Source organism: Falco naumanni, chromosome 1 (genome assembly GCF_017639655.2).
Source record: "Falco naumanni isolate bFalNau1 chromosome 1, bFalNau1.pat, whole genome shotgun sequence".
Taxonomy (NCBI): domain Eukaryota; kingdom Metazoa; phylum Chordata; class Aves; order Falconiformes; family Falconidae; genus Falco; species Falco naumanni.
In genome coordinates, this window is record NC_054054.1 from 77,441,170 (window position 1) to 77,466,110 (window position 24,941).

The 24,941-nt window shown below is 39.6% G+C and overlaps 1 protein-coding gene across 4 annotated transcripts in view; it reads left to right on the forward strand.

Moving 5' to 3' along the window:
• Nucleotides 1-24,941, forward strand: part of TMEM131L (transmembrane 131 like) — an 82,945-nt gene that overhangs the window by 40,052 nt on the left and 17,952 nt on the right. For 3 of the 4 annotated variants that reach the window (XM_040600516.1, XM_040600533.1, XM_040600543.1), the window contains 16 exons: nt 630-740; nt 6,781-6,858; nt 8,733-8,886; nt 11,158-11,216; nt 11,554-11,662; nt 12,626-12,731; nt 13,360-13,513; nt 14,175-14,345; nt 14,647-14,716; nt 16,676-16,793; nt 17,560-17,701; nt 18,641-18,750; nt 20,384-20,456; nt 22,574-22,716; nt 23,346-23,488; nt 23,826-24,012. In XM_040600516.1, the coding sequence (XP_040456450.1) occupies nt 630-740; nt 6,781-6,858; nt 8,733-8,886; nt 11,158-11,216; nt 11,554-11,662; nt 12,626-12,731; nt 13,360-13,513; nt 14,175-14,345; nt 14,647-14,716; nt 16,676-16,793; nt 17,560-17,701; nt 18,641-18,750; nt 20,384-20,456; nt 22,574-22,716; nt 23,346-23,488; nt 23,826-24,012 (1,928 nt within the window). The remainder of the gene's footprint in view (nt 1-629; nt 741-6,780; nt 6,859-8,732; nt 8,887-11,157; nt 11,217-11,553; nt 11,663-12,625; nt 12,732-13,359; nt 13,514-14,174; nt 14,346-14,646; nt 14,717-16,675; nt 16,794-17,559; nt 17,702-18,640; nt 18,751-20,383; nt 20,457-22,573; nt 22,717-23,345; nt 23,489-23,825; nt 24,013-24,941) is intronic. The other variant, XM_040600524.1, reaches the window with a different exon arrangement.

The window sequence follows — 24,941 nt, forward strand, 5'->3', positions numbered from 1 at the left end:
CTATTAAAAAAAAAATAATCTTTTCATACAAGTGAAAAACCCCAAGGCATTTTTCTTTATCTCTAATGATTTATTCCCCCCACCCCCCATTATCTTGCATCTCATTGTCATAAACTAATCTTGATGGATTGGAATATGAATGTAGTAAAAACATTCAACTTGCAAATCTTACAGTGCTTTGAAAACAGCAGACTTTGAAAACCAAAATGAGCAAAAATTATTTAGCTCAATTTTTAAGGCAAAGCCATTGAATTCAATATGCAACTGGACTGGGAGCAAAGTTTGTCCAGAAATTACTGCACTGCCAAATGGTGTTATGTGTATTGTAGTTGCCTGAAAAATAGTGAGAGAGTTTAGATTCTTTATTGTTGAGATAACCTAATGCTCTGCTGGTGAGTGCTTTGTTTTGTTTTTGTAATAGTGCCTGAATGAGTGAAGATGCTAAGGTGCCATTTGTATGTATAGTTACTTTCCACACTGGAACTTTCTGAGCTGTCTTTTAAAAGTATCATGTAAAAAACCAATCTGTTTCTTAGGAAGATTGTTATAATTAAAAAAATATTTATCTGTGTTACTGTGATAACTGAAAAGCTAGATGTTGCTGTAATGTCCTGGTTTTTTAACACCAGGTTTTTGGAATGGGAACTCTGACGTCTTCTCCAGAAGAACCTAGAGTGCAGCTAGCGAACGCCTACTTACTGCTTCCACACATTGAAAACATCCAGGCATCACACACACTGGTACAGTATACATTTCAAATGGTGACAAAACATCATCATCTTAGATATAAAAGATTTTCATCCTCAGGTTGTTGGGATGCAAAGAACATAAAAAGTCCAAGGACTAGTGACTGCAGGAGAGAGGTCGCAAGGTACAGGGCTACTGTGATTAACTGGTGTTCTGGTTTTATGAGACAGTCTTTGGCATTTGAACTATTCCCACTTGTTCCTTGTTCATGCTCCTGTGGCGCGCTGACAAAACTATTTGTGATGCCCTGCTCTGAACAAAACTGGAGAATTGATCTGTCCTAAAAAACCCCCAGCTTTGTACTATAAAGTCACAGAGGTGGGGCTGTTAGGGTTTCTTCTAATTTTTACTTCAGACCCGTTCCCCATGCCAGTTCACAGCAGGGCTGTGCCAGCAGTTTGCCACAGTTAAAAAGCACAACGTGCCGTGTGGCTGAGAACAGGAGCTGGGAGTCAGGCTGGAGTATCCCCTCTTGCCTGGATCAGTGCAGAAGGTCCCAGCTTTGCTTACCTCAGCTTGACTAAACCAGGGAGCAGCAGAGAATACAACAAAGTGGATTTATGAGGCATAACTATTGCAATTGAAAGAAGCTTTAATGATTTCTTTTACTTGGTTGCAGCTGCAGGTATTTTCATAGTCTTTCAGGCCATACAGAACCTTTCAAGGGAATAACTTAACTGGAAAAACTGATCTTTCAAATTCCCTTTTGTATTGTATGCAGTTTTATTTTTTCAAAACCATATTTAGAATATCTTGGCATGTAACAGAATTCAGTCGTTTATCTAAATGTAAGCTGTGCTGATTGTCTTCATGATGTTGTATTCTGTTCTGCCTGAGAAAAATTCTCAGCTCCGATATTTTTCAGTCTGTATGTTAGGTCAGTGTGTTCAGACCTGTCAAGCTTACCTCTACCTGAGGATAATGCACAATTTCTTCCTTTTCCTTTCCTCTCCTCTATACCAGTCTCTTTCCTGTAATTACACAGGTGTGCTTACTTGTGGGCCAACACAGACAGACTCTCGCAAAGGAAGCGAACATCTTCAGGTTTTGTAATTTGGGGTGCAAGCAGTAGAACTGAGAAGGGTTTTTTGGATGCTGTTCCTGACATGTCTGTCTGTATCTTCATGTCTAGCTCAATGGGTTCTTGTCAGGTACTGTCTGAAGTTTGGATGCAGGCTCTGCAGCTTCGCAGTTCTGTCTGAATTTCTGAGTAGAGAAGTTCTGGGGAGCATTTGACATTTCCCTTACTGTATAGTGAGGAATCTCTTCCTATAAGGTCGTGTTTTGCTCGAGTACAGGTTGCTTTTAGAAGGACATTGCTCTACAGATAGCTGTCCTCTCCAGAAGTGCCTCCTTCCATTCAACCTACTAATATTCTGATCCAGATCCCATAAAAATTGGTATGATTCTTTTTTGCCCAGTTTTTATTTTAGGCTCAGAAGCTGTGGAAGGAAGAGAGGTCTATGAGTCTTGAGTGAGTGACTACACATGTGCAGATCTAAAGATTAAACATAAAATTGAGATTTGTAGTGAAAAAAACATTTAAACCAAACCAGTCATACTCACTTAACTGTGTGTATTTGCTTTCCCCTCTTTATTTTTAACCACAGTAAAATACCAGCGTAAGTTCAGGATAATGTAAGCATCATTTACACATCCCTTGTCATCTTGGGATTAATGAGTTATAATCTTGGGTGACAATGTCTAGTTTGATAGACTAAAGGTGTCCTTACCTCTGAAGTCTACTGATACTACTTGGAAACCTGTGGTAAAGCTCACCAAGTGCTGCACGGTGTGTGTCTGTATGTTTTGCCTCTGTTGTCTCCGCTTTTAAAGGTGGTTGTGTTTAAGTTGTTTGGTAATACTGACATCCTTGATCATCAAGGCCAGAAAGGTAACGTTGTTTAGTCCCATCATGTGCTTGGTAAAATGGTTCCTCAGAACTGCTGGAGGCATTGTTGCCATAACCCAAAATACTTACTCTTACTCCTTTGATGGTTGGAAACCTACACCTGACTTCCAGTCTGAATTGCTTTGTGGCTGGTTTATATTTGTTTGTTAAGATACACATTTAGTTTATGCAGCTCCTCCTGCTTCTGACACTTATACCCAGAAGCATTCGTAGGTGCCATCGCATCTTTCAGCTTTTGCTTTGCCAAGCTGAACGGCCTGGGCTCTGTAGTATTTTCTTCAGTGATGGGTTATCTGTTTTTCAACCAAATTGACTACTGCTTTCTGCAGCTCCTGCAGTTTGTAAAGGTTTCTTTTGAAGGTGAATGGTCAGAATTGTACATAGGGATATTGATGAAATCTTGCCTCTACAGAGTATTTATGTTGGAAATATGATATATCCCCAGTGATTATAGATGAAGGTTTACCTCTACAGTAGTATTTCCATTGGAAATACTATATGTGACAGGTTTTGTGTTTGCAATTTTTGTGGAAATTTAACTTCCATTGATGTTGTATGTTGTTTTTATCCTTTTAATAGGCAAAGGTATGCAGGCCTTTCATTTTTCTGTGTCATTCCCTCTGTGTTGTTTTTTTTTTTTAGCAGAAACTCTTGTGGTTAATAAGAAAAGAAAGAAAAAAGACAAGGTTGCCTTTTCCACTGTTGAATTTCACCCTCTGTTACTCTTTTCAAAGTTTCAGCTTTTGAAGGATTCAGGATTGGTGTGCTCTGGCTGTGGTCTTGGATCCCAGGATTTCTGGGCTCCTGGCTCACTTGTGAGAAAGGAAGACCTGTGTCCAACACTGAATTTATAATGTGTCCATGTGGCCATTCAGCATTGGCTAGTTACCACTAAGCTGTAACAGATGGTGGAACCCATATAGGTCATCTTTGTTTATCCAGCTTCTGGATGTAGTCTTTGTTCCAGTTGCCTGTTTTTTGGCATTGTTTAATATTCGGATGGCACTAACAGAGCAGCTACATCGCTGCTTTGCTGTGTTCAAAATGCTGTGCAAACACACTGGAAGTGTCAATGGAGGAGTGACCTGCAGGGCAGAATGTCTTGCCTTAGGAGACACAGGCATCACTTTGCTGATTTCCCAGAGGCGTTCAGAGTTTATGAACAAACAACATAGGAAATAATGCAAGTACTGTCGGGAACCCAAGACTCCCTAAGCTATGTTTTGTGCTGTTGTATGCAGAATCAGAGAAGCAAATATGTGCAAGTGTGGTGCTTGGGCGTGGAGAAGGAAGGTAGTAGGACTGTGGGGTTTTCTTGGTGTGCCATCCTGATAACTGTCTGCAAAAAACTGATGAAACTCTGCTGAATCATTATTGCAGAGACAGCTCATTAACACCATTCAGAGTGAAAATAACTCTTCAGGGCCAAGGACTGTCCAGGAGAGAAGCTGAAGTATCAGCCTGCAGGAAGAAGGGAAGGCTTGTTCAATGTTTGTTCTTTTCTAATTACACTGTAGCCAAACCCCAGGAAGTGGTTTGAGCTCTACAGTCCTGATAATGATGCAGGAGTATCTCTGTGACAATCTTGTATAGAGTCATGTCTGCTTGACAGAGCACCTTAGGCAGAATAAGGAGTTCTACCCCTAAAAGTGACCTTGGGTCTGTGGTTGCTTGGTGGTTGTTGAGTTGGCCTGCACCAGCTGGTCTGTTGGTGCTCTGTCTCTTTTTTTTTTTTTTGAGGGATCAGTTAGTAATTGCCTACTGTACTGTCCCCCACTGAGAATCCTAGATCTTCAGCGGGGCTCCTTGCAGGTCAGATGGTTCAAGTTTTTAGAGTTTTTTTGAAAGAGGCCTCTTTTTAAAAAAAATTTAAATGTAAGGTCTTACCAAAACTGGCAAGAATTTAATTCGTGTGGCTTCTATCAGACTTCTGTATTCAGTTCATATAGGATTTGTGGGTGCTGACTATGTGTATACGTGCAAGTATGTGTGCATGCATGCATACCTAATAAAAAACAGAGACACCAGGTAATGAAGTGGCAGTGGCTGTACACTTTGCAGCGGTCTTTCTAACTTTTCCCCTTGTGCCGTGCCTCTCCTTTTCAGTTCACCTCTGGTGCAAACATACGCTGCGTAACTCAGCTCTCTGCTCTGATTCACAGGCAGTGGTATTTACGGTGTAAACGGAGTGCTTGCACTGCTGGAAGACGTGGACATGGTCCTGGTTTTGTCATCTTGGAAACTCTGCTTCTGACGGTGTTTTCTTCTCAGATGCTTTATCTGCTCTTTATGGTTAACACAGCCATCCTACCAGTGTTGTAAGATAGTGGGCATGGCAGTTATGCGTCTGTTGTCTGCCTTAGATAAATGAAAACCTTTTTCCTTTTCTGAAAATAGCTTCACAAAGAGAAACAGAAAATTCCTGTAGAAAATAGATCAACATAATACACCCCAATTACACTCCCCCCCCCCCCATGTGTGTTAGATTAGGAGCTTCAATTTTAAGGTGACAGCAGCTTCCCATGCAGATACATGCCAGGTCAAGAAAAAAAAAAAGTTGGAAAAATGTGATTTAACTTACTATTGATATTTTTTTTTTTTTTAGGGGTGTGGGGTCTTAAACTACTTTAAACTACAATAGTGTTGAATAAGGGCTAACAACTCCTTATTTAGGACCGTGGCAGCAGTAGCATTCTCTCAAGAACCACAGAGAAGGGGATTCTAAGCGTAAAGGTTGATCTGACCAGAAAGTGACCCACAAAGTTGCTTTTCGTAAGATCTTAGTGTCTTGTTAAAACTCCACTACTAGTCATGGCCATGAGAGGTTAGTAAGTGGTGCATGTTTTGGAATCAAATGTTTTGGTTTTTTTATTCTCTCAAAATCTGATGAGGACAAAAGCGTTTGTAAAAAAAGAAAGGAGTTGACAGGGGTTTCTGTCCCGGGAGAGCTGCACTGGGGACAAAGTTTGGGTTGCTGCTGAACAGCTTTGCAGAGGTTACATCGCCCTCTTGTGTGAAGCCCCAGTCATTTTGGTATGAAATCTGGTTGAATCGGGAACGCAGAATGTATGTTGGCTTCCTTTTGGCTTTGCTTTTATAAAACTAGACCCCATGAAATGCCACGTGTGTGGTAGACCTGCACTCTGTGCACATGCACCCTGTCCCCTCCTGACTGTCCCAGGGAGATGAAAAATAGGGTGTTGGATGCTTCCGAAACTTTTCTTCACAGTTTCGCTTTGCAGCATCAAATTATTGAAATTCTTCAGTCAGTTGCACTGACATCTTCAGAAACTTGAACCTGCAGATACCCCGCTCAGATATTTAATTCAGCACCACAAGTGAAATGGGTCGGGGTGGGGTGGGGAGTCCACATCAGTCTTAAAATCACCTGGTAATTTTGCTGTAATTAAGGCACTGATAGAGTGACAGGTTTGTCATTCTAACTTTGTTTTGTCTTCTTAATTTAGAATCAAAATATACTGGTGGAGCAGTTTGTGCAAGTAATTTGGTGGTCCAGGTTTCCAGATAGCTTTCCTGAACTGTGCTTGGCTTTGTCAGTTCTGTTGCCCTGTTAGATTTACGAGTGCTTTACAAGCTGGCACAATCAATGTCATCTTTTCTTTTATTTTTCCTTTCCAATCAATAAAAAGGCAAAACAAGTATTTTCTCTCTGTCCATTTTGGCATGAAGCCTGTGTATCAAACAGAAACATCATGTTCTTGGCTTAGCAGCTGTATTGCAGTATCCAATCAGCAAAGAAAATACACAGAAAACAAGGAAAGAAGCCTTTGTATTACACAAAAAGACTGTGTTGAACACAGTTCATCAACATGTGAAAGCATATGAAAGGGTTGCTCATGTTGATGCTCTATAAATATTTAGTAATCATGTATAACAATAGTTTGATAAGTAAGTAGATATTGATGGAGTTCCTGAGAACTGGAGATTGATTGGAGGCCTACTGTACAGAGTAATTGTATTTATTTTTAAACATTTCCTTATGTTGCTGTGTCACACGTGTGGAAACAGTTCTATTATCTTTATAAATTACGGTGTGTGAATCAGATTTATATAATGTCTTTTGAAGCAATGTGCTTGATGTTTTCTTCTCTTTCTTGCAGGCAGAAACTATGAATGCCAGCCTCTTACGTGTTCACCTTGAATGCAGTTTACCTAACGACGCATATCAGCAAGTTAAGGTGTGTTTTATTATCATTTTGTATCTATTTAAGTCATCTTATTTTAATCCAAGTTTAAAGGGGCACTTCCCAGAACTCTAGAAGTTCTAGCCACAGTGCAATTTCCATTGTCTCAGTTTAAAGAGGAATTATGTTTTTAGCTATGCTTTTATAAAACCATACCCTATGGTATAAATAAAATGTCACACACATCACACTGTAACCTTCAGGAGAGGGGGAGGTAGAAAAAGACACCCAGTCCTCTGGAAAAACCGAAACCCAGCCAAACAGGCTAAGTGTTGTAACGCGTAGGTGTTGCAGCGCTTACATGGAGTACAAAAGTGGTCGGATTCCTGTAATTTCTTTTCTCCAGAAACGTTTCACATGTTTCTGGTTCGTGCTGACCTGGGATCGTTTTGCCGAGAAGGGTGCAGTGGGCCGTCTGGGCTCAGGGGGTGGCCATGGCGTGGGGCAGAGCTGAGGAGGGGACAGCTTGTTAGCAGAAAAAAAGTCCTCATAAAGCCCTGAGCTGCCAGGACAGGAGGTCTGCTCCTCCTGGGCAGTGCCATCCAAAGCTCCTCTTGCGCTCTCTCCTCAAACGCCCTCACACAGTAGATGGGCGCTGGCTGGCAGCCACGGCGGTGCTCGGTGGGGTGATTGTTGGGTCAGACGCATAGGCCCGTGCCGCCGTCTGCGGCACCTTTCTCTCGTCAGGCGCGAGGAGGCCCAGGCTCCGCAGGTGTTTCTCTGTATGTTGCACGTTGCATGGGGTCCTGCGCTGTGTTAGTCCCGTGTGTGATCCTTGCGTTGGTTGGTGGGTAAGGCCAGGCATGAGGGCACCTGAGTGGCCGAGATGGCGCGCAGTGTGGTTGCCCGCTTTCTGTTGCGAGCTTCCCGAGGGCACCCCATCCCTGCGCTCCGGTCTTCACAGCAGCCTTCGCTCCAGCTCCTGGCAGCCATTCCAAGTGCTGAGGATTTCTTGGGTGCTGTGCGAGTGGTGAACGGACACCTTGTTCCCAGAGATGCTTCCCCACTCCCGCTGTGCCTCCTTGCAGCACTCCAGGTCAGCTGGAGGTGTTCTGGGGGAGCTTCGGAGAGCAGCCCCCCTGCCGGGGGCCGGGGGTCTCTCCTCCTCTTCCACCCGACCAAATTAGTCCTCCCAGTTGGGCATCAGAGCATTTTAGTAACCTTCATGGTGCCTCGCAGGACCGATTTATGTTACTCACCGTTGATTGTCTAGTTTTGTTTTGATTTGTTGGCTCTAATTTTTTGTGAAATGCTGTCCTGTCTTTGTAGTTGCCAAGACTCCGCTGTCTTAACAGCAGCCACTACTTAGAGAAGGAAATAGGATCCTATTTGTATTTATCTGAAGTATTCTAGCCAGGCAGTGTTTTCTGTTAAGAATTGTACATGTATGTTTGTTTTTTTAAAATTACTTCAGTGAGAAATGGAGACAAAAAACACAAGATTTGGAAAAATTAACTATAAACAGACCAGGGAACATGAACTGTCTTCCTACCATTAAGACACATGCATCAGTCTGTTTATGGCACACATTATTGAAGGCAGAGGATTTTACAAAGGAAACTGTTTTGCAGTCCCTGAGGTGAGACTGACTAAGACAGTATAAATTTGCATTCTTTCAAGGTCCAGTGTCTGTTTTAGTTGGGTTTCATCTTTGTTTTTGCTGTGCTGTCTGTACCCGCTGTGTCTTTGGTTTCTGCTGAGATTTTAGCAGAGGTCCTAATTACTCCTGTTTTGCTAGCCCTTTGGTGCTGCAAACCTTGTTTGTTAGATAATACCTTTGATTAACTTCTCAAGATATCTTACTATAATGAATTTTTCCTGTTCCCTCCGCCACCACACACACACCATATCTCCTTGTCTCGCTCCAGAGTTGCTGTTTTATGTCCGGTGACCCAGTGCTGCTAGAAATGAGCTTAATGGTAAGAATGGAAAATGCCCAACAAGATTTTGTGGAGCACAGGCAATACTTACTGGAGAATCTTTTTGTAGTTTACGTAGCAATGGAAAAAACGAAGACCTCGGGTAAGTCCTAAATACAACTGTTAATCGCAGTAGAACTTGATTTTATTACCTAAGTTGTAATTTGATGGGCTAAACTGAATCAAATTCAGTGTGAGTCAGATGTTGCGAGTAAGGGAAGACAAATCAGTTTAGTTAAACAGAGCTTGTCAGCCATTTTGTTTAGGGCAGTTACTGTAAGCGCAGTCTTCATAAAGGTAACGATAGTAAACTTGTAAGCTACATCTGTTCCAGTCTTTAGTCCCCCATGCTTATGCATTTGCTTAAATGGTATGGAAGGATGTCATGGTCCTTCATTTTCTACAACTGCATTTCTGGTTTCCCGTTAATTAAATTAACCATAATAGGACTATGAAGTTTGTACAGTACTGGGGATAGTGGCCGTTGTGGAAAGTAGGGTAATGCGGTAATACAGGCGCACTCATCATTTGTTCTTGTAAATTAGAATTCCACAGGCAAAACAATCAACTCCTTGCGGTTTTTTTATGCTACGGTTATTGGGTGAAGAAGTCCTCTAAATCCAGGGGATTTTAAATTATTTGTAGGGCTTTGCAGTCTGTTTGAATAGCTCTTTTTTTTTTTTACAATATCTGCCAGTTTTACTTATGATTGAAGAAGGAGAAGAAGGACCTGCTTAAGAATCCGGTTTAAAATAATATTTTTAGCATACTAGTTTAAGTATCTTTTTGTCTTTTGAGAAATTCTGTTGAAGATATAGTCACAAAACAAGATATACTGTTCCTTCTGTGCCTATTCTGTGATGTGATATTTAGACAGCGCTGAAACTGAAATGGAAAGCCTGCTGTAAACCTTGTTTTCCTGCTGGTGAGATGCCAGTGCTTTGTTAATGTTGAGTTGTGAATGTACTTCTCTTCTGTTGCTGGTAGGGGATTGTTCATATTTGTCATGTCGGGGTGCTCACTGTTAACACTTTTGCTGCTTAAAGATAACATAAGAAGTATGTTCTTAAGGCTATTTTCTGTTAAGTATAATGCAATCCTCGCTGTGTTAGAGGTTGGTCATGTAAGCCCTTTGGACTTGCTGTTGGTGGAAAGTTCCATGTCTTGCTTCATCAGTACTGCTGGTGGCTTTACCATATCAAACAGCAATGCTTGCTTGCCTTCTGCTTGTGTGATTAAATGGGAGACGTGGTCCTGAGGGAAGGATACGACAGAAGGCAAGGTGCTGTGTTAGTCTCAGTGTACAGCGCGTGTTAGCACCTAGAGTGGGACAGCAGGTAGGCAAGGTCTGCACAGGGGAGCTAGCCAGCTGGAAAGGTTGAAGAAGAGTTACGTGCTTTAAACCGCTCAGGGTATGTGGAGCATCTGCTCACTCAGTGAACATCTTGAACCCTCTTTTGGAAGCTGGTACATGTAGTTTTGCTTTCAAGCAGCTGAGTAAAGCCCTCTCCTTATTAGAAATTGTGCCTGGTGAATTGAGAGAATGTCCTTTTATGTCAGCCTGCACCTACTGGTGTAATTCAGGTATAAGCCAGGGCTAGAACTCAGTCTTCCTTCATGGAAGTGTGGTGACCACCCTGGTATAATAGTTGTCTATTGTTCTTTTGGTGCTCTACATCTTCGTAGTGTCTTGTGGATGAGAACATAGCTTTGCCAGTGGCAAAGAGTAGTCCACCTTATCAGCAGGTGAAATAGCTGTACCACCTTATCAGCAGGTGAAAGCTGAGTTAAACCTATCTGCTATTGCTTTAGTCAATACAACACTACCCTACCAAGTGATAGGACAATTCCTGTTTTAAGCCCAAAAGCTGTTAAGCACCAAATCTGGCTTCACATTGTCTCTGGAGAATGTTTGCTGTTCGAAGGAGGTGAGCCAGGATCTTGCATAGCTGTGTGCATGTACGCAAGAGTTTTTTACTGGCCTCTGTTGTGCTATTGGTAGGGTGGCCCTTAGACTTAGAAAATTTATGGCAGTGTCAGCCATCCTTCTTTTCTTCATTTGTGCCTCCTGTCTCCCTGCCTGTAGCAAAGGGGGGGAGTTGTGGTCCATCTTGAATTTAAGATGCTGTGAAGGAAGATTCCCTGTTGATGCTTGACTTTATATTTGCGGCCAAAAGCCTTGTTGAGTGGATTTTTACTCCTTTATGAAACAATCGCCAGCTCAAGACATGAATAGTTTCTCCTTTTCACAAGGGTAGCTGTCACACAAAGATTTTTAAATTTTAAATCAGGATTGCTGCTCATAGGAGTATCTGACAAAGCAAGAATGTTTCAATCCTTGTGAACTTACCTCCGTGTTCATTCTTTTGGACAGGTGATTCCTCAGTAGATGTGTATGTCATGCATTCTGGGAACAGCCTTGTGCATATACAGGTAATCATGGGCTTCAGGATGTTGTGTTTTAGGGTGTTGAATTTCATTGGGAAATTAATCAGCCCACTGGCTTACTCTCTAGTGGCAGATTGATTTTGGTGGTGGCAAACATCTAATAGATCTTTTAGATGATTAGTTGTAGTTCAGTGATGGTTTGTTTGGTTTTTTTAAGACATGAGAGCTGTTAACTTGAATAAAAATCCAGGGGTTGATTTAGAAGATGTGAGAAAATGGCAGATATTGGCTTGCAAATATGACAAGAGGATGCACTAATACAGGAGCTACAATAATAATGGTAGTACTGCTAGAAGGATTATTGTGTCTTGTCTTCATGCAGGGAATACGGCAGTTGTCACAAAAAGACACATCACCTGTGGAGTTTGAGCCAGTACTGCTATCTTCATCATCTACTAACTTTACAAAAGTTGCTTCTATTCCTTGTAAAGGTACAGGATATGTATACTTACAGATAATATGATTAAACAGGATTTGATTACAAAAGGGTAGCTTTTTCCAGCAGATAAAGACCCTGAAAGATCTCAAAATCAACTTGTCTGAACTTTTGAGAAGGACGATGAATTCTTTCTGCTAATTGTTTCCACCATTTTTATGTATATATGCTTCCTCTTATGCCAGTTGAAGGCTCTAAGCTATACATATTTCAAAAAGGGGAAGAAAACGTTTGCTAAAATGTTAGCTGATTTTACAGTAAGCATAATTATTGAATATGCTTTTTCAGCATACTTTTATAATTTGTGGTTATTTTTCTGTTTCCAATGTATTTTCTAAAAAGGCTATTGTGCTTGGGTGGTCATTTTCTATGACATTTCTTGGCAGGATCATTGAAGCGGCTTGCCTGAGACCAGGCATGTTTGTGGAAGAGCAAAGATTAACATTTAAGCATTGCTAACTCCAGCCTGTTTCCTATTCTGACCACTAGACTGCAGTGCATAGACTTTAAACATTTGTGAAGCAGGCTGCTTTCATAATGATACTCGGGGACTTGTTTTTTCCTAGCAAAAAAAGGCAAGAAATAGGAAAGAAGGGAATATATATTAAGTCATTCTTTTTTTCAGAACAATTTTGATTTATTAAAAAGAGGTGGTGTGCACGGATAAGTAAGAATTGCTGTGCCAGTGGCACGTGGTTAAAACTGATCAGGTCACTCTTCTTGACCTTGTTGTGCGTGTTTTTTGAAGGTGTATAGCATTCATAAATTCTTCTTAAAGCAAGGTTTGGAACCTCTGAAATTAGGACATAAGCAATTTGATGCTTTGCTCACCTATGTGAGAATTGGATCAGCAAATATTCCACTTTGTAGTGTTCTTCCAAATCCTCACATAAAAATCATTGTAGATGTGCTTTCGCTCTGGCTGATGTGTTCTCCTGCGTGTCTGTTCTTTGCCCAGCTGCATCCTGTGACAGGGAAAGTCCCTACGCTGACAGCAAGAGGAATAATCTGTTGGAAGGCACTGCAACACTAAAAGCCTGTCTTTCCTGTCCTGTGATGGAGGGGTAGGTTGACAGTGGATTTTTGTTTGTTTGTTAACATTCACTGATATTACAAGAATAATACTGTACCCTACTTTTAAGAGATGAGATTAACTTGCTTTGTCACCCAGCGATTCCAAGGACAGTGAAGAGGCTTCTTCCTACTGTTGCTGTGTCGTTTGCCGAAACGGACTCGTGATATTTCAAGCAATAGTTCTGTAGTTTATCCAGGAAGAAATTTAGGAGACGCCTTAGCAGCCCATATCATATAAATGTTGCTTAGAGTCTGTGATAAAATTTCCACTCCAGTGCAGAAGCAGGATAGTTACAGAAAAAATTTGTAGTCTTTTCTTCATTCATCTTTTGCTAACTTCATCAAAACTACCACATCACGGAGCAGTAGGCAATGTTGTACTATAGCATAGCAAGGGGGTAGAGTGATTACCTGCCTACCTCTTTTATACTGTAATTGTCAATTTTTACTCTGATATTATATGTAGGTATTCCAAAGGAAATAATTTTGTTCTTTCTCCTTAAAACCTTAAAAGAGCCTTGTTATGCTGGAATACTACAGTTCTCTTCTGTGGACCGCTTATGCGTGCTCAAGGACAATTGCAGATGTATTTATTTTTATTTCTGTATTTACTTACAGGTATTTTGACGTAGATCCTTCTGCAGCATTGTTTCATATAGAACCACACCATAATACTTCAGGGTTTTGGTCCATATGGTTTACAAACAATTTTGACTTCAGCATTGAACTGAATGAAGTCTTCATCGCCAGAGAAGTGAAGAACATTTTAAAGGTAAGTATTATTTCTGCTTCATATGATGTTTTGTCTTTGATGAAGGATACAGTACTCTGACATACAGAATAGATTGTTTGAAGAGCTCTGTATTCTCAGAGCTGGTTAAAATCAGTTAAAAATAAAGGTATATGTAAACCTGTAACTGTTAAGTTCTGACAAGCTCACTCTCTCAATAGGAATTATTCACTGTCCGGCTTGGTTTTGTATTGTTTTATTAGCAACTTTCTTTCATTTGAATTGCAGCTACAGATGCATCAAATTATAGACCATTGCTCTGTTCTCAGAATTGTTGCATGTGTTTGTGCTCTATAGGATTCAGCATTTCTTCATAGGCTGTAATGGTAATGGAAGTCTTTCGTACGTAGATGAGCTTTGAAGTTTAGAAGGCGAAGCCAATAATTTACTCGTGCAATTGCTTGATTCAAACCAGGCAAATCTGGTTTATGAATAAGCATATGATGTAGGCATCTAATTGGCTCTTCGTATATTTAGATAGGAGATTTACATATGTGCACTGCTTGGATCAGTTATGGGCACATATGTGTGTGTAATAACAGCAAAAACATGAAGGAAGAGAAAGTTTACATTCTTCAAGGTACTGCTTGCACCAAAAATACTTGTACCAATTTTAATTCAGTTGTCATTTGATTCTTTCTAGATTCTGAACTTTGCCGAACCTTTGACTCTACCTCCAGGCTGCTGGAATGTATTTTCTTTGAAGCTCAGTGTGAAAGACGTTGTAACAAATGTGCTTTCTAGTATTTGTTTGACCACAAATGTGGGAGTAATGTTTGAAATACCTCTGCAGATATATTCGACTGTGTCCAAGGTACCGTATTCAGTTGTGTTGAATGATGACTGTGCACTGCAAACCAAACTGCAGCAGCCTCTTTCTTAGGCCAGAAACATGTCCCTTAGTCCCAAAAGAAAAACTCAGTACCAGACCTCTCTGTGAAAAGCGTTCTGTAGCTTGAGAGTTTAAGCCCCCAGAGCTGAACAGAGATGGAACTGCAGTTCTCTACACAGCCTTCATTGTCGTCTTTGACTTACCCAAGTTGTGCACTGAGAAACTGGAATTTGTCCTCTTGTTTTGCCATATCTTAGTTGTAGGTTTTGTTTTGTTTTTCCAGCAGGGAGATCTTCGTTTTGAAGCAACTGCCTACTGTGATATTCAGTGTTACTTGGGAAAGTCTGATTCAGGTAGGCTTGTCTTGGGTTTTTTTGGCATCTGACAGTAGGTTTATTATAGAAAATTCATTTTATGTATCAGGACTTGTATGAACAATCTCAGTATTCTCATTACAAGTACTTAGTTTTATGTCTTTTAAAAATATCTACTTTTCTGGGAGTATATAAAGCGATTTCAGTGACCTGTATTGAGTACACTGTGCAGTATTTCATACCTTTTATTCTATAGCACATGCTAAGCTATTGTTCTGTCTTGAAACATTTTTTGGGGACTTAATATTGTCCTGTAAGTTCTCATTGGTAATGTACTGCTCCTTGCTTTCTTCATACACATGTTGTCTGGAGATGTTGAGGTAGAATGATAAAGCTGTCAACTAGCTCAGTATGATTAGAAAATGTGCATACTCTGGGTCCAGATCCTGGGAAGTCTTTGATGAAAAACAAATGTTGACCAATATTCTGCCTTTAGCCAGAGTTAAATATGTTTCTCGCAGCAATAATTTCATAGATTTCTGTGAAAGATGATTATCAGGCTTATAAGACAGCATCCTTAATGGTGCATCATGTGAAATAGAAAGAAGGGGTCTCATTCTTTCTGGAACTGAGGAATCTACCCCCAGATACTGTAATGCTGGGAGCCGTTTTAAATACCTGGCTGGCATTTTCCAGAATACAGTGTTAGGTATTACACGGGCATGATACTGCCTGATGAATGTTGAATTTGATGAAAGCTGATTCAGAATAGTGGAGGTTTTTTTAAACTCTGCTCAGTAAGGATTTTCAGTAGGCAGCTGGGTGCCATAGGCTGTAAACGTTTGAGTGCTCTGCTGAGTGTTTTTTCAAGATGATGCTTTCCTAAAATGCATTTTCATATGAGGCTATGAAGAAGGCGATAGTAATCAGTCAAACGTAAAAAGGAGAGTTGAGGTGAGAATTAAGATGACATATGGAGACATGTGGCTTGAAGAATTACTGATACCTATGCACACTTAGGTACATATCTTAGAAACAAGTGTTAGAGTTTTGTTTGTTGATTATTTTTTTTTTTAATCTGTATAAAGGAATGTTGCTGCTAGAAGTGAGTCCTTCCTGCTTACATTCCTTCCATTCTAAAAATACACGTAATCAGATCTTTACGTACAGATATTCTGCCTTCTGATTGAGGATACTAGTATTTGTTAAATAGAAAAGTCTAACGCACAAGCTTGAAAATACTGACCTAAAGAACTGCATTATTCCAATCATCGTTAATCTCAATTGGTTACTTCAGACACTAAGGATTATAAAATAGTGCATGTATTTTCAAAATAAGCCATTTCTGTTTTCTTTCAGAAGAAAGTTGTTTTTCTAACTCCTTTCTGCTATGTGAAAATGCCTGAACCAATGTGAGTCTACTCTTTCTAAAAGGCATTAATCTTTAGACTGATTTAAAGCCTTGCAATTTTATCTTAAGAAGAATTTGAGACAATTACCAGCACACCAGAAAGAGAAGCTGAAATGAAAACACCATTTCTGCCAAACTGGGCTTTGTTTTGCTCCCTGCTGTGCTGTGATATTATAATTTTGTACCACTAGGTAGAGATTAGTATATAATCTTGGTACTTGATTGGCATCAGTGGAGAGTTCTGTGTAAAGAATACTGATAACATGATGACTTATCAATGGCATCCATTAGAAACAGCAGCAATAAAATGGGCTTACTTAGAGCATACAAAGCTTGTGCAATACCCATACTCTTGTTCGCATATAGAACTGCTGTTGTTTCTCAGATAATTTCTTTAAGTGAATCAGATTTGTACGATAATATATATACCCTCACATATGCTTGCTTTGAAGGGAGAAAGTGGTTACCTTTTTCTATTTTTGTGTCAAGACCCTTTGCAGGTACTGATTACTCATGTTCAGAAGTAGATTGATGAAAGGAGTAAATGTTATCTCTGTAAAAATATGAAAAATCTGTTATTGTTTTAGCAAATCTGCTTTGGCAAAAGAGTCTGTCTCTGGACCGTTCTGCCTGGGATGTGGATTCTGAGCTTGCAAGTGACCTTTATGAAAGATGGCAAAAAATAAGACATGGGGAAGCCTGCAGGTCTGTATAGCATCTGTTGAGGTTCTTAATTCAAGCCAGTACAGTGTTGTAAGAAATAATATTTCTGCTCTGAAGTATTTTTAATTAGAAAAAACGTTTTTGACCTACCTGCACTTAAAAGTTAGTTACTTTGAAGCAGCTGGAGTTGCAGAGTACCCCAGACACCCCCAGCTTCCATTTCAAGGCGCTGCCAGCCATGAGTAAATGTTTCAGATTCCCAAACTTCAGAATGTAAATAATGTTCTGAGTATAATAACCCCACCACAGCTACCCAGTATGAAAGCAGGCAGAGCATGTCTTACCACGTCATTTATGAAATTGTGTGAGTCCAACGAGGTGGTATAGTAGTCTTTTCAGGATCAAGATCTTTCAATATCTTTTATGGTATTTAGTCCCTGCCCTAATGGATACTGCATACTGGGGATGCTGGGGAGGATGCAGTCACTGTGACTGAGCAATTCTTGTAAGGGTGGCGCATCAGTGACATTGGCCCCTTTCCAGAATAAAGAGGTGGAGCTTTGAAAACTAGTCGTGTTGCAGGTGGAAAAGTGGACCCTCAAGGGATGCACGTAAATTACACTGACTCTGTACTACTAGGTAACAGCTTTATGGGCTTTATTTTGTGAAGAACATTTTCAATCAAAGATTAGTTGACATAATTGTAGGTCCTGGCAAATCATCTTTTTACTTTTTTGTTGTTGTTGTTCTTTGTTTGGAAGAAAAAAGAAAATAAAATTAACAAAGTTTTCTGGTTTTGCCAATAAAGCAGAAGAAGTATTTTAGGATCAGCTCGCTTTATTTACCAGAAGAAGCCGAAAGAGGAGTCCTTTGCCTTTTTCTTGCCACGGTTGACTACAGAACCTGGCCTTACCCTCAACTTCAGTGCCACAGCCGTTAAAAGTAGTATGGTGAGGATGGTTGTTACGCTTTTTCTGAATTGATATATGCTTAGCTCGTTTAATAACAAAGTGTGCGGTTAACATTTGGTGGTGCTTACGTGTTCATACTGCTTGTAGATCAATGTTTTGAAGTCTAATTTAAGACACCAGTTTTGTATCCCTTTGGCTCTTTGAGTTCTCTAACTACCTAGTTGTAATACTTTAATACGGAAGAGGAGTAAAGCAGTGTAGTCTTAACTAACAATTGTTCAGAGTTGCTATCAGTGTACAAGTTTACATGCATAAGATAAAAATAATTGAACAAGAGACTGGGGATAGGGTGTACTGTCATTAATGCTGCGTGTGGTTATGGAATGGCATTCCTCATGCCGCTGCCTTACGTAGCAGAAGCAGGTAAAGCATTTGTGAGAGGCACAACGCTTGAGAGATCAGCAGAGCAATGTGTTTTCCAACCACCTCATGGTTGTTTCTTTCTCGTTTGTCAGATTTAGGTCACTACTAAACTAGCCTGGGCCAGATGTGCTTGTTGTGCATTACCTCAATATTCCTTTTGTGCCGTTTAATTGTTAGTCATTATAGTAATGTGTATAACCTGCTTGCGTTCAGACTTCTGTAAGGAAGGGTGGCCCTTCACTAACATCACCCTCTTCTGTGGAAGAGCATTGTTCATGTCTGCCTGTGTTAATCCAAATGAAAGGGTTGTTTGGGGCGCAGGGGAGATCTGTATTTTTGCACATACAGTTCTTCAAGCACCCTTAGTTGGTTTGGCCGATGATGACGTGGTGACGTGTCCTGCTGTTCCATGCAGTTTTGTGCACGTATGATTATATTGCATTAAGACAGAAGCCAGGTTCGATCCCTTGAAAACACAGAACATGTTACCAGTGCTGAATTATTTTACCTTCCAATTTTCAAGTGTGTTGTTTTTTTCTTTTCCCCTCCATTTAGGTAAAATACTTTGTACTAAGAAACCCTTCATCCTTCCCAGTTACGCTGCAGCTTCTGCCTCTTTCTTACTACCCTGATCCCCAAGCTTCACTGAATCTTCTCAACAAATGGTAATGAGTATAACTATTTCAGGGTACTGTTTTCCCATTTAGAAGATCTATTTGCCATGCCTTATGATTGTTGCTTATTGTTTGTTTTAATTATTCCAAGTGCAGCTTAGGTGGAGACAACATTCTGACCCATTTTTGGAAGACATAATCACATTTAGAGCAGTTCCCTATATGATGCATGACTTTGTAATGCACCTGATCATTCTTAAAACCAAACTGAGCATGTTTTCAGCAAGTTTGTTTGCCGGCCAAAACCTAATTGGTCATCCTTTAAGATCTGAAGCTTAGTGCAAGCTTGTGCAAGCTGCCTGGGTGAGGGGAGCAACTTGCAGAATTGGGGGTGTGCATCTCCTGCAAGTCTGGTTGGGAAGTATTAGAGAGTCTGTAGACTAAACAGTGAGGAGGAAGGTAACTCAACCTTCCCACTAGAGGAAGTTTTCTTAGTTTTTTCTTAGGTAAAAAATGTAGTTGAAGAAGAGGAAACAGGAGCCAGTAAGAAGAATTAAGGTCCAGAGCCAGGAACCCCAACTGTAAATGTTTAGGGCCAGCTAAGCAAATGTTTCTACGCTGTTTTGAACTTTCTGTTTTAGAACTCAGAAGATCTAATGAGAAATCTAGATAAATTTGATGAACAGTATAAAGGGGTGTGGTGAGGTGGGTTGAAGTTCACCAAAGTAAGCCCTGGCTGTCACACCTTGAAAAATTGTGTAGTTGGTAGGGCTGGCTGTTTGGTTGAAGCCAGTGGAACTGCTCACGTGCTTAAGTGTAACACGCTGCTTGGGGGTTCAAATCCCGGTGTAATTGCTTCTTTAACCTCATCTCTTTACGTATATATGTGTATGTGCATATATACACACACATTAATAACTACATCAGTTTGCATACTAAATATAATTTCCACATAACCTTTTTCTTGCGGTTTGAAATTACATTTTCTCTTCATCTGCACACTTTCCTTTCTGCAGATCTAGGTTTACCAGAAATCATGTCTGCTAACTGGCTCTTTTTTAAGCTAATGTCATAGAAAGTTGTGACAAGTGAATTTCCAAGTCAGTGGCTGGAGATCCATTAGTCCTCTAAAATGTAAATTTTACTTATTGGTTTTCTTATATCTGTTTTTAATGCCTTAATGTCACATGCTTATAATTTGCTGTCAGGTAATAATCAGCTGCTGTAAATGAAGTTGATTTACAAAGTATGTGAAAGACAATAGGAATTTATCCCATAAAAATCATGAGCAGCAAGAGGGATATTAGAGTAAATTAATGAGATTTGATAATGATTATTTATTAGAAGTTATGCGAGCAGAAAAAGATTTGGGGCTTTTGTGTTTGTGTGGCTTAGAAATTTTATTTCTTTATTGTGTCTGCAGTTTATCGGCAGCTTTGCTGAGAGATCTAAAGTGCCCAGCCATTTGCCTGTTTTCCAAATGTGTAGAATCCACCTAAAATGATTGGTAGTGTATTCTGTTAAAATGCTGGCCTGCATTTCCACTGTATTTCGCATCTGCTAAAATGCAGTTGTAAAAGCATTCTTTTTTTAAGAATAAAAGCCAGCATGTTAAATATAAGTCGGTGTAGTTCTGACAGACTGATTTGAGATGCTTTTTGTTTGTTTGTTTTCGTTTATTCAGGTTTGGCATAAATGTGCAAGCTATTAATTTCACAACCACTGAATTCAAGCTCATGGATGAATGTTCTCCCAAGGTAAGTTGGCTAATTTTGATAGAAGTGGTCTGACACACTAGAAAAAGCTTTTTCTAGCTACACTACATCTGAGTTGTTCCCAAGTGTTATTTACAACAATTTAATTGTGTTTTTGTGATTCTCCTGTTAGGCTTGTATCTTTGCAGTTATTGTTTTTTTTCCAGAGTTTGAGTGTTTTAAAAACAGCTATAAGGAGGGAGTGTGTGCATGCCTGCATGCATGTGTGTACGTGTTGAAAAGGCCACCGTTTACGTTCGGTGTTGGGACTTACAGTTAGCGAAATGACAGGCTTTTGAGTCAGTGATGTCAGAAGCTAGCTGATGATAGTTCAAGGGAGGAGAAGGCTGGATTTCTGCGCTTCATCTCAGTCTCATTGCAACTCCCAGATTCCTGTTGGAATGGCATGGTGTGCTCTGATTCTCATTGCCTCATTTTTAACATGGGCATTGATAACACTTGACTCTGTCACACCAGTGCTGAGCTGTGGTTAAACCCTGAGATGTTGTGTCATTGATAAGAGAAATAGAGAAGATGCTGTATCAGGGATGTTGGCATATACTGACAACCAGAGTACTGTCCAGGGTACCCAGAGAATTTCTTCCTGGGTTTGGAGTTTGTGCAAAAGCCTGGAATTGACATATTTTCCTTGCTGTCTGGGCATGCTGCAGCCACATCTTTAATGTCCTATGTAGGTTACATGTTTCTGCATATAGGCTTTAAGACCTTAGTGAAAGATTAGTAGCTTATAAAAAGAAAAGACTGTTTGCTACAGTAATCAAAGCTGACCTTTCCTTTCTGGCAACAGTTAAGAGTAGTTGTAAAAGAGAGGAGACAGCAGTTCATAAATCCTAGCCTGTAGGCACATGCTGAAAAAGAGAAGGTAGTTCCACTAGTACATGGATAGAATGGGTGGAACTGAGTTACCACAGTCCCATACACCATACTCTTGACCAAATGGAAAAATAGTAGTAGATCTTTACATCAATGTGTGTAATATCTGTTTTTCATTAGAGACTAGAAGAGCTAGGGGGAACATGTATGGTTAGATAGGTATTCAGCATGTACGAGATGAATCTTGGCTTGTTAACCAAATCACTAGTTGTTAATATTTACATTTTTGAATTTGTCGTCATTTCCCTAGTCACTTTATATACATGTGTAACGAATTGTTAGGCTCACATTTGAGTGCATGCGTGTCTTTGTTTGTAGGGAGTGACAGGGTGAAGTTTGCAAATGCCATACATGGTTTGCTTTTAATAAATATTGACTGTTAAATGCAGGTTCTGAAACTTTTTTGTATATTTTTTTTTTCTTAAAATAGACTAAGAATAAAAGCCTTTTGGACTGGAAAAAATCAGAAAAGCCAGTAGTACCGCAGCCATAAGTTGAAAAACAACCAAGCGAGAGCCCATTTTGTAATGTTTATGGTGGTTTTGACTGCTGTAGGTGTCTGATCACCCCTAAAAGGAATAGAAAATAGAAAAAGTTCTGGAATAGAAAGTTTTGGGGGTATCTTAATTTTTTAAAAAACAAAAGAAAAAGAACAAACAGCAGTACTGAAAAAATAAATCAAAAAAATGTACAAGATTTACAGGCTCAGTGAACTTCTGGTAGTTCTGGTCTTCAATTAATGTGGTAGCGAGTTCACTTTGGTTTGTTCCCAGTGACTCAACATATTTGTCAACAGTCCCTTTCTCACTTAAATCAAGTTGCAGGTCTTACACTGAGGGTATAATGGTTGTCACATTTCCCTGTGTAATCAGTAAAGTGTCAGTTCTCATTGCATTGTGAAGTGTTTCAGGATCCCTATAATATGAAAGAACTGTATGATTTCTTTTCCATCTGAGCAAGTAAGAGCTGTTTCAAAAAAAAAAAATAATGAAGTAATACATTCCTCATAATAAGTGCAGTAATATGAACTTTTGCTCAAATAAACTACCTTATCTGATGATTCGTGTTGTCAAATTGAAATGCTTTAGTATGACATGTTAGTCAGCAGTTATTGCACCATGCCAAAAATGTCTTATGTGGTGCTAAGTGAAGATGTAGTGCTTTCTTTGTTGAGATCTTCAAACACACATGTTTTCTGTGAGTAAGAAGTGCATTTTTGTTAACAGAATGCACATCAAGAGGATCTTATCAACAAGAAATGCAGTTCTGAGCTGCTTTGGTTAAGTTTACAGCCACTGGAAACCAGAAAAGTTGGTGTGATTTTTACACCGGTTGACTACAGAAGAGTAGCTTCCCTTATTTTAATCAGGTAAGCCAAGTTTCAGTTGTAAGTGAGAATCAAACAACGCAGGGTAAAAATGAATTTGCCAAATCTTGGAGCAAAGACAAATGGTCAAAATTTGAAAGTCTGAATCCTCCAGTTTAATAAAAATTGCTTAAATAATCTTTGTGCCTTATGTCTCAATCATTAAAAAATAGAGCCTTTTTTTCTTAATAGGTGATGAGTGGGTTATAAAATGCATATGTACTGAGGCAATTTTGAGTTGAGAGAGCAGCACATTACGTGGCTTTGCTATTATCAACTTAACTCCATAATGATAGGACTTAAGTATTCAGTGAGTCTAATGTGGAACCACACATTGGTTATCTTGGGAGGAAAAGAGGAGTTTATGGAGGAAGCTATCATTTTTACTAGGTGGTACTGTTGTTATCCAGCGGCAGTGGTCACAAAGGTTGTTCCTTCACTGTCAGAAATTTACTGGTGACTGGTTCTGGAGTGATCCTGTTTGTATTTAGGGGAAACCTATCCAGGTGTGGCTGCTGATTCTGTTACTGAAACACTGTTGTCTTGGGTTGCTACGCAGATGGCGAAGCTGTGATTTTGCAAGCTCCATTTGTGTTACAGTGGCTGATTGCTTGATTCTTATATTATGGCAGAAACAACTTGACTGTTCTGGATGTGGTCAGTGTAGAAGGCTTTGGAGCCAAAGAATTGCTTAAAGTAGGGGGAAGATTACCTGGTGCAGGAGGATCTCTTCGATTCAAGGTGCCAGAAGCTACACTAATGGACTGCAGACGACGTGAGTAAGAAGAAACAGGTCTCTGATTTTGTAGCTGGCTGCATTACTCCATAGTGGTACTGATATGGTACAGTAATGTTAGGTAAATGGAATGTTGAAATAGAAAAAGGTGAAGAGCTTGGTCATGAGAGGTGTAGATTCTGTTTTCTCAAAACACTGACTGAGGATAGTTACAAATTCTAGAAGTACGCTACTACAAAACACTCTGTATTAAAATGCTGGTCATTTCTGAATTTTTATTAGAATGAAAGTATAGATAGTGATTTATTTATAAACGTAAGAAAATAATTTTTAAGCACTGTAAAATATTTCTTCTTTTTTTTTCCCCCCTTTTAAGAACTGAAGGACAGCAAGCAAATTCTATCCGTTACGAAGAACTTCAAAGTAGAGAATATCGGGCCTCTTCCTATAACAATTTCGTCAATGAAAATCAATGGTTACAGTTGCCAAGGATATGGATTTGAAGTGTTAGACTGTCAGGAATTTTTCCTGGCTCAGAACTCATCACGAGAGATCAGCATTGTGTAAGCACTGACAAATTTGCTGACAAGTTAACTTAAATGGAAATTTTGAATAATTAATTTCAGTAACAGACACTCCAGTAGCACACCCATACACAAAATTTGGTGAGCTTTGAATGCAGATTTCATAAGAATTTCTCCTTTTCAGTAAGGGTAACACTAACAAATTGATAATGCAATAATGTTTATTTAAAAGAATCCATTTTTTTAAAAAGCAAGTAGCACACGTGCTTTTATCAGTGCATTATGAAGTAATAAATCAAAGCAAAAGAGTGGTCACAGTAAAAGATTAAGAAATGCTTTGCCACTGGCTTTTTTTACTTATTTGATTGTTGTTCCCTAGCTTGTTCCAAGTAGCCTGGCCACAATCTAGTCATGTTTTCCTAACATTACACATAGTCTAGAATTGATTCTTTCTAAAATCCTGTCGAGTGAAATTAATGAGTTAAACATCAGTATAGTTAATATTGCTGTATTACAGTAACTCTAGTTTCATATACAGCGTGTCACCTCTACCGACTGGAAAGGCAAGTCATACCTTCTAGCAGTACCCATGGCAGTCAAACAGAACAATGAGATGGTCAAGACAGTAACTGGAAGAAGAGACAAATCTGATGTTTCCTTCTGCTTTCCCTATCTTTCCCGCCTTGTTCTAGACTTAACTGTAGTACCTGGCCCGTTTCCAAAGTAATGCTGCCTGTACATTAGACAGCTGTGCTTTTGGTAAAGAGTGTTTTGGTTAACGAACCATTTGCTTCGTGAGTTGATTGCATGCACATGCGCAGTAATGAGAGTATTCTGAAGAGTCACAATAAAATCACGTGTTTTACTGCTTGAAAATGACCTCAAAAGTCTTAATCTTTGCTAGCTGTTGATGCCATCTGCGTAGTCTAAGCAGACAGTCGTCACTTGTTTCATTGTCTTTTTTTCAT